This window comes from Papaver somniferum, unplaced genomic scaffold (genome assembly GCF_003573695.1).
Source record: "Papaver somniferum cultivar HN1 unplaced genomic scaffold, ASM357369v1 unplaced-scaffold_128, whole genome shotgun sequence".
Lineage (NCBI taxonomy): Eukaryota > Viridiplantae > Streptophyta > Magnoliopsida > Ranunculales > Papaveraceae > Papaver > Papaver somniferum.
Genome location: NW_020621936.1, coordinates 7471733 through 7481192, shown reverse-complemented (window position 1 = coordinate 7481192; position 9460 = coordinate 7471733). Strand labels below are relative to the sequence as shown.

The window sequence follows — 9460 nt, the reverse complement described above, 5'->3', positions numbered from 1 at the left end:
AAGAGTTTTATTATGATCTTTATCTGTTACAAGGGTGATGAAACCCATTAATGATGATGATGTTCAGTGAAAGTTTCAATAACGAAGGTATAACGAAGATGTAACGAAGGTATAACGAAGATGTAACGAAGGTTCCAAAGGTAAAACGAAGGTTCCGAAGGTATAACGAAGGTAAAACGAAGCTTCCGAAGGTATAACGAAGGTTCAAAAGGTATAACGAAGGTTCAAAAGGTAAAACGAAGGTAGAAGATAGAACGAAGGTATTAATACTACCCAGCTATTATTCCTCTCTTCAGAGGTATTGGGTTTCTTACTCCTCTCTCTTTCTTCCACCTTCCAATCCCCCTCTCTCTTCCTTATCTTCCCCTATTTACAAGGAAAAGGGATGTTAGTTATTTACAAAAATGACATCCGCTTAGATTCTAAGCTAACTTAGAACTGATTCGGTGTGCGCCGTTGTATGCTTATATCCAGCTGCGACTTCTAATCAGCGTCCACGTGTACGATGCATGATTTGGTATATACAGCATCCTATGTATGTTCTTATTTACTTGTTTTTAGTATGAAGCCGAGTTTCTTATGTTTATTTTTGAACGGTGCACACTGATTATGTATGACATTTAATATTGAGTATATGCTGAAACCAGAAAAATGATTCCCGGCTCAAAGTAGCACCACTCGACCATGTTCGCGTAAGGTCACAAAGTTATCCGTAAGCATTTGACTTTAGGGCTAAGTGGCAAAATGCCCAAAAATCGACCACATAGTTGTGAAAATGCCCCGGACGTTAGGGAAAAGATTAAAAAATGCCCCAAAATCTTATCAAAATGTCCCAACCATTACTTTTGCCGTAAGAGATGGTTAAGTGGTCAAATTAGCACACATGTGGTCCCATACACGTGAAAAGATAACATTTATACCCTTATGACAAATAAGCTGACATAAGGGGGACTGGTTTGGACGGTCGCCACTACCAAAGGAACAACCACCAACCACCACCGTTGTCACCACCACCACCACCACCATCCCCACCACCAACACCAACACCACCGCTAACGCCTCCTCCACCACCACCACCACCGCCACCGCTATCGCCTACACCACCACCACCAACACCGCCACCAACACCGCCACCAATACCACCACTGCCACCACCAACACCACCACCGCCACCACCAACACCAACGCAACCACATGAATCCTAAATCCTGAACCCCAAACCCTGAATCCTAAGCCCTGAAACCATAGATTCTGTCAAAGGGCAAAAGAGACCATTCATAACACAGTTGACCAGTCAAAATCTGTCAAAATGTCCCATTTTGACTATTGTAGGTAACAGTAACGGAATGGGGCATTTTAATAAGATTTTGAGGCATTTTAATATTTTTCCTAACGTCCGGGGCATTTTCACAACCTTGGAGTCGATTTTGGGGCATTTTGCCACTTAACCCTTTTGGATTCTATAGGTTTCACTACTGCATTATTATATGTGGCTCATCCAGTTGCTGCACCGATGCCGGATTCAATGGAACCTGAAGCACTTCGGTAAGATTACGGCAAGTGATATTTCAGTAATAATCAGTTAGGACCTTTTAAAATTCTCAAATTGGAGAAACTCGAAAAGAAATCAGGTTCATAATTGGAAATGTGGATGAGGTTAGATTTTTAGACAGCTTGTTTACTTAATTTCTTAGAACTGTAGATTTGAGATTAGTCAGGTAAATCTTGTGACACGAAGCTCTTGATCAATTTTATGTATTTGAACAATCAATTTTTGGAATTTGGAGTACACATGACCCGAAGGCAGGCTGATGGACTAATACTTCAAGGTTTGTCTTTCTTTTCCTAGGATGTGCATCAAAATACAGCAACCATCTTACTCAATTGTTGCACTTTGGTATTACGCTAAAAGTTGAATCCGAAATGTAGAAAATAAACTTAGTGTCTTGTATTATGTACCTCTAGATGTGGTTGATGGAATAGGGATTGAAGCACAGGATGGTGATCTAGTTGAATTTAACTACGTTTGTCGGCGTTCCAATGGCTATTTCGTTCACAGGTAAAATAGCAATCATCCCCTTTGTCTCTAGGTTATGCAAGGGTATGTAATTAGTCAACTGGAAACTAGCTTAGTATGTGTGTGTTGTTTAACTTGTCTGATGGTGTGTTCCAAACTGTAGTGCCGTGGATCAGTTCAACGGAGAAAGTAAGCCTGTAATACTCCCCCTTGACGATAATCAGGTTGGTTTGCTCATGTTCCTTTGGTTGGTTTACAAATGCTAAAGGGGAAAATTTGGCCAATCTGCACCTTTGGGAGCAAATCAAATCTCTGCTTTCATTTTTCACTAATTTTCTGTTTTCTTTTACAAGAAACAAACAAATTATTAGAGGCTTGAAGGAGGTCCTTATTGGTATGAAGATTGGAGGTAACTCAAGGGTTTTACAGATCTCTAAGCTCCATCTGTCAATTCATAACCCATACTATAATATAATGCCACAACAAAATTAGGATGAAGCAACTTCCGTATTAGTAATTCGTCTCCAGTAAACCTAAATGTAACATCATAATTGATTGTAAGTTTGTATTTCTTGCAGGGAGAAGGGCATTGATACCTCCATCAGCCGGATATGTTAATGAAAATCTAAAACCAATTCCTAAGGAGGTTTGGTTTTGCTATTTTTTCATTTCATAAACTACACATCGCAGTGGCACTAAGCAGCATGAAAAAATTGATTCTCTAACATCTATTAGTGATTGGGTGTTGATTTGCAGTTTGGACCTCGGCGAAGCCTTCTTTCTCATGCAAATGAGCCATTGGTGTTTGAGGTGCAGTTGCTGAAGGTGTTATAATTTAGTTCTGCTTATTGAAAACAACCTTACAGAAAACTAAAATGTACAACAAATTGACAATAAAAAAGTTACTGCGTGCTTCGTCTTACTCAAATTTATGGAGTCTGTTCATGGATCTTTGCCTTCAGTATGACCTCGAAGACCCAACAGGTAAAACAAAAAAGTCATATGAGAGTACATCACCAACAAGTTTCAGGAAAAAGCTTGCTCCTGGCCTTGGAGGAAAAAACTTCCAAGGCATGCAGAATAGTTCCTCATAAACATACTCCTGCTTAACTTCACATTTACGACGTCTGTTTATAACATGCCAGTCTTGACTTTTTGTTAGAAACTACGGGTTCTGCTTCGGGTTATTTCAGTTTTTTGTTGTATTTAAGTAATAAAGAACGGATAGATTTAAATGATTTGGGTTCGGTGGAATAACTAGAAAATCACATGTTTTGCATTGGAAAGGTGAAGAACATATATTTTTCACCTTCATTTCTTGTTAACAATTACGGTAGTTATACATGGAAGAAACCACTGAAGCTCACCCGAAGCTTAGATTTTTATGGTGTATTAATAAGTCACAGTGAAGCTATAAAGATACTTACATTGCAAACAACATATTAAGTGGGTATTCAAAATGCAAGAAAATAAACTTAGCTCGACAACTGTTCGAAGAAATTACCCAAAGAGATATTGTCTCCTACGCTTAGCAATTGCTGTCAAGAATGGTACATTTCCCGTGTTATAAAGCATGAACTACACTGTTTCAACAATCTCAAATATTATGATGACAAGAGCGGGAAAAACATGACTTCTCCTTCAATTAGATAACTGTGACAGTTTTTTCAAATTCCACAGGGAGGTTTTCCATCAGATAGTTAATTCTGAAAGGATGTTCTGAAGAACCTACTTTAAATAAGTACCCGATTCTTAGCTTGTATGCAATATGAAAATTGCAACGTCAACTATATCAACAAGACTAACATCTACTGTAAGCACAACTGAAATACCTTTGACATCTTTAGCCCTTGATGGATTTAGTCCTTTCTGAGCATTTGCGCTTTGCTGACCTGAAAACAACAGGCAAAAAATTCATATGCAACTACTAAGTTGGTTCACAAAATACAGACATAAGTATTTTGATTCGAGGGGAGAGGAAAAACGTCGCATAAGCATAGCAAACTGACTTACCGCAGTAAATAACTTGATCACTGAAATTTGATGTCGCACACGAGAAATAGGAATTGATTAGTGCAAGGCAGAAAGTTAAAAAAGCCAATTTTATAAGAATTCCTTAATTAGGATAACACATCAATACCTCCTTTAGTAGCAACACTCATAAGAAACTTGTCGTGTGAGTCTAAATATGCAGGTAGCTTTGCATGGCCCTTCTCCCGCTCCTGTTAAACTTACCAATTTTAAATTAGAATGACCAACTATAAATATGTCATTGACCTTCAAGCAGAATGATAGAGAAACAACCAGAAAGTTAACAACAAATTACCATATGTTTGTCCTTCTTGGCCTCCCCTTTGGCCTTTCTTTCGCTTAGCTCTTCAGCAAGTTTCATATCAACTAGCTCCCTGTGCCCTGACAAAACAGGGCCTTGCATTGAGATTAAACCTTAGACAAGCTCTTTCACCAAGATGAAACTCCAAAATATCAAGCTTCTTAATCCTTACCAATTCAGGGTCTGCAACTTTCTTCCCAATGATTGTGCTGAAAGCCATCTTAAACACTTTACAACCATAAGTGAACATTGTAATTCCTGGATCTATATTTTTGCCTTCGTCATCAGAATCCCCTTTCACCTCATCATCAGCATCTGAACCATTTCACCTTCCTCTCCACTAGACTCCCCATCTGAAGCTTCCACTTCATTATTAACAGGTCTCGATCTACATGTGAAGCTTTTCGCTTATGCGCAGGCTCCTCGTGCTCTTCCTCTTCCTCCTCGTCATCATCTGAGTTGTACTGTCTCGCCCTTTTACGAAATAGTTTTTGCATTTGCTTGTCTACCCTAACTTTCTTATCAGCACTACCCCGAAACACTTTCCCCCCTCCCCTTTTCCCTTTATCATTTTTGTTAACACGGGCCTTTCGCCTCGTTGGAACTTTCCTTGTGATTACCATATCAGTTTCTACAGACATGGCAAAATACTGCGAAAGCGCCTTATCTTCTTCCTAACTACAATAAAACAATTATAACCTACTGTTAAGATTCTACAGACATCAAAACAAGTCATAACAATCATGAAAAGACATTAACAGATTTCAAAAAACTAGGGTTTCTTAATTATCAAAACCCTAATTAAAACTACAGATTCGAATATTCTAAAGAAACATAAAATAGAAGACGAATTGATGCAGTAGAGATGCTGAAACAAAACGATAGGTACCTTGTATAAAGAAGTTCAGCAATAGTGGTGGCGGTCTGGGAAGAGTTAAATGGTTTTGAGACTTTGGGAGAAAGAGGCGATGAAAGAAGGGATGAGAGTTTTGTGCTAAGAAGAGAGGTTTAACCAGGATTTTTATGGATCGTTGGACTAAAGGGAAAAATACGTTGTTGTTTTTTAGCGCCGGTACGAGGTAACCAAATTACGCAAAAGGATGATTATTTAAATGATTCTGCTTCTATTTCATTAATTTTTATGGGTTTTGCTTGTAATCTCTAATGCACGGTTGGGTTCGGTGGAATAACTAGAAAATCACATGTTTTGCATTGGAAAGGTGAAGAACACCTATTTTTTACCTTCATTTCTTGTTAACAATTACGGTAGTTATACATGGAAGAAACCACTAAAGCTCACCCGAAGCTCATATTTTTATGGTGTATCAATAAGCCACAGAAGCTATAAAGTCAGGAACTGTTGTAGATACTTACATTGCAAACAACATATTAAGTGGGTATTCAAAATGCAAGAAAATAAACTTAGTTCGACAATTATTCGAAGAAATTACCCAAAGAGATATTGTTTCTTGGAATTCAATGATAACTGGATATGTAAATCTTGGAAAAAATAATCTAAGTTGGGAGCTCTTTAAAGCCATGAAAAGAGATGGGTTTAGGTATGATCAGTTTACATTTTGAAGCATTTTGAAGGGAATTGCTTGGATTAATGATTTAAAGGCCGGGAAACAAGTTCACTCTATGATTATTAAGACGGGTTACGAGTGGAATGTATTCTCAGCTAGTGCGCTTTTAGATATGTATTCAAAATGCAAAAGGATTCAAGATGCTTATCTAGTGTTTGAGTGCATACCTGAACCAAATTTTGTCTCTTGGAACGCATTGATAACAGGATATGCACAAATAGGTGATCGTGAAACTGCATTCTTTATATTTGATCGTATGGAGAGACATGCTATTGGACCTGATGATGTAACATTTTCTAGCCTTCTGACGCTGCTTGATGATCCTAAGCTCTATAAAGTAACGATGCAAATCCATGCCAAGATGATAAAATGTGGTCGATTAATTGATATTGTAGCGCGCAATGCAACCATTACTTCATGCTCTGAATGTGGGTCCATTGAAGATTCACGAAAGGTATTTGAAGATGAGGATGGTATCCAAGATTTGGTCACATGGAATTCCATGCTAGCAGCTTACGTGGTTCACAATTACAAGTCCTTTGCAGTTGAACTTTTTATTGAGATGCAAAGTTATAGGATGGAACAAGACATGTACATATACAGTAGTATTCTTAGTGCTTCTTTTGGACTGAAACATCACAAGGAAGGGAAATCTTTGCATGGGTTGGCGATTAAAAGGGGTTTACACCAGGCGACACCTGTATGTAATTCATTGATTGCTATGTATCTGAAATCCAGCAGCACATCTATGGAAGATGCAATAAAATGCTTTGACAACATGAAGCTCAAGGAAAATGTGTCTTGGAATTCAATCCTGACTGGATTCTCACAGAATGGGTTGAGTGAAGATGCTCTGAAGTTCTTTGGATGGATGCGATCCAGGTCTCTTCCAGTTGAACAATTTGCCTTTTCGGGTGTCATCCGATCTTGTTCAGATTTGGCCACTTTACAACTATGTCAGCAAATTCATGTCTTAGTTCTTAAATCAGTCTTTGAGTCTGATGACTTTGTATCAAGCTCACTCATATTTATGTACTCCAAGTGTGGGGTCGTTGAAGATGCAAGAAAATCCTTCAATGCAATTCCAAGATGTAGCACAATCACGCGGAACTCAATTATATTCGGCCATGCACAACATAGACAAGGTAATATCGCTCTTGATCTCTTCTTGGAGATGAATGAAAAGAATGTAAAACAAGATCACCTAACCTTCGTAAGATTTCTCACTGCATGTAGTCACATTGGTTTGGTGGAAAAAGGTTTGAGATATCTAAACAATATGGAACTTAAATATGGTATTCGACCTAGAATGGAGCATTTTGCATGTGGAGTTGACCTGTTGGGACGTGCTGGACATGTCAGAGAAGCAAAAACGTTAATTGAGTCTATGCCATTTGAAACTGATGCAACGGTGTTTAAGACCCTGTTGGGTGCTTGTAGGCTACATGGTGACATAGAATTGGCTACTAATATAGCGAAACACTTGCTAATATTGGATCCTGATGAGCACTGCACATATGTCCTTCTATCTAGCATGTATGGTCATCTGGGAAGTTGGGAGGAAAAGGCTTCTATAAAGAGGTTGATGAAAGAGAGAATGGTGAAGAAGGTTCCTGGTTGGAGTTGGATTGAAGTGAAAAACGAGGTTCATTCTTTCAATGCTGAAGATCGGTCACATCCTCAACATGAAGAGGTCTACCAAAGATTGGAAGAACTAATGGAAGAAATTAGGTGGTTGTACGATGGTGGAGATGAGGAATTTTTAAACACATGATTTTGATTATATTGTTCAACCTTGAAGACTTGTACTAGCAAACAATTTTTGTTGGAATATCGACTTGAAAAGTAACGCTTATCAACCTTTCAAAAAAAACAAAAATAACATGCCAGTCTCAGCGTAAAAGACACTCAACTATTCTGATGAGAGACATCTTATGGGGTTGCGCTAGAGAAAAAGCGGAAGCATATCTAAAGAGTATGGGGGTTTGGTCTTGAGATATCTCAGGATCACCAACCAGGCACTGTTGGCAAAATGGACATGGAGTTTCCAAAAAGAGAGAACATACACTTTGGAAAAGGGCCATTCATGAGAAAATGGAAAGGCAAGTGGTTGATATTTGGGTGGAAGATTCTCCAAAACCTCAAGGAATAAGCTTGTGGAAAGGAATTCAAAAGCACAGGACTACGGACTTCAACAACCAACACAGGCGATGATGGCTCATCTATATACTTTTGGTTAGACAAGTGGGCAACAACTGGTAACTTGGCAGTCAACAAGAAGGCAAAAATTAAGGAACAAATTGTCAACTCTTGCTGGAACATTTTATACAAGAAAAATCCAACATCTGTGGAACTGGTGGACATTGCTAACTTGATGAGAGTGACTCGTCTAGTCTTATCTCACAATGAAGATTCAGTAGTCTGCAACACAACTACTTCTTTCAATGTAAAATCCGCTTATGATTGGATATAACATGTACCACCAAATATCTTTTCGGAAAAAAAAAGGGAACAAGAAAAAGATAAATATTATGCAGACTATCTTTTTATCTATAGCCCATTAATGGAACATCTCAATGTTGATTAAAACGATGATATAAATACCTGAAACAGAAAGATTCATACATGATTTTTTTTGTAACATGCCTACAACATGAAGATTCCAAATTCTCAAGGAATTTCGATCCAAAAATATTACATGTACCAAATAGGGTCTGGAGTATAATAAATCAATCTTCATCATCAGAACTCTCTTGCGCCATCCCACCGGTATCATGTGCCATACTCAAATCCTGGAGGATATACTAGAAGTATTCACAAAGTTCAGAGTTGTAAAAGTCCAACTAGCAAAGAAACAAGAAGTAACACACAAGACATGTTCTTACCTCCATTTTATCCCAGTTCTTCAGCTTTGAGTTTGACAACATATAACTATCACGTAATGGAGCCTATCCAGGTTCATTGTCAGGCTGAAAAACACTTAAAATCATGAATAAGATATTTTATGAAATGTGCCAATTCCCGCCAAGAGAAAAACAAACATAGACATGACTGAGATGAGAGCAAAGTTTTCTTAGCATGGAAGGTTATTTATTCTATTTTGAAGGAATGAAAGACAATCAAACAACGTTAAATTTAGATTGCAGATTATGAATTCTGAATAAAACTCAATAGATGTATTTTCAAATATGCTTGTCTGTGGATGCATCTTATGGCATATTCAGTTTTTATTGGATTTAAATTTAACTGGAAAGGAAAAAGAAACATCAATTAAACCCACTTTGAATTACACCAAGTAACATTTAATTGTAATGTCTTACTCCGTCTCCCCAATCTCCCTAAGGAAAAACAAGTATTTGCGACCCACGGTTTCTATTAGTTGGTGGTACCATTTATACTACATGCAAGGTTGTTTTCACAACATCCATCTTATAACTCTGTAAATACAAGCTTACAAAAACTTGAACAACATGCTGGCGAGGGATGATTTTAATTGTCACTCTGCCCAACTCAATAAGTTATTCA

The 9460-nt window shown here is 37.9% G+C and overlaps 2 protein-coding genes and 1 pseudogene across 4 annotated transcripts in view; 2 read left to right on the top strand and 1 right to left on the bottom strand.

Annotated features, from left to right (window-relative positions):
- The first annotated feature begins 1488 nt into the window (after positions 1–1488).
- On the top strand, positions 1489–3263 carry LOC113331713 (peptidyl-prolyl cis-trans isomerase FKBP16-1, chloroplastic-like). 3 transcript variants are annotated; one of them, XR_003351125.1, is made up of 6 exons: positions 1489–1545; positions 1984–2059; positions 2181–2241; positions 2371–2426; positions 2596–2663; positions 2774–3263. XR_003351125.1 is itself a non-coding variant. In XM_026578358.1 (6 exons), exons 1-6 carry the CDS (start codon positions 1754–1756, stop codon positions 2849–2851), a joined length of 447 nt encoding a protein of 148 aa, XP_026434143.1. In that variant the 5' UTR covers positions 1498–1753; the 3' UTR covers positions 2852–3263. The 3 variants fall into 3 exon arrangements, 1 of the variants encoding a protein (XP_026434143.1); XR_003351124.1 differs by having other exon boundaries at positions 1498–1829; positions 1966–2059; XM_026578358.1 differs by having other exon boundaries at positions 1498–1829; positions 1966–2059; positions 2181–2255.
- Positions 3264–3286: 23 nt separating this feature from the next.
- On the top strand, positions 3287–7709 carry LOC113331864 (annotated as a pseudogene).
- Positions 7710–8883: 1174 nt separating this feature from the next.
- LOC113331863 overlaps positions 8884–9460 on the bottom strand; it is a 2389-nt gene continuing 1812 nt past the window's right edge. Inside the window, 1 exon segment of the mRNA XM_026578510.1 lies at positions 8884–8904. Within this exon segment, the coding sequence (XP_026434295.1) occupies positions 8884–8904 (21 nt within the window).

Bases quoted from the DNA above. Each gene is read 5' to 3' on its own strand.
- LOC113331713 (XM_026578358.1), top strand. From the start codon at position 1,754: ATGTATTTGAACAATCAATTTTTGGAATTTGGAGTACACATGACCCGA. The intron at 2,427-2,595 runs GTAACTCAAGGG...TATTTCTTGCAG, and splicing joins TATTGGTATGAAGATTGGAG to GGAGAAGGGCATTGATACCT. The intron at 2,664-2,773 runs GTTTGGTTTTGC...GTTGATTTGCAG, and splicing joins TAAAACCAATTCCTAAGGAG to TTTGGACCTCGGCGAAGCCT.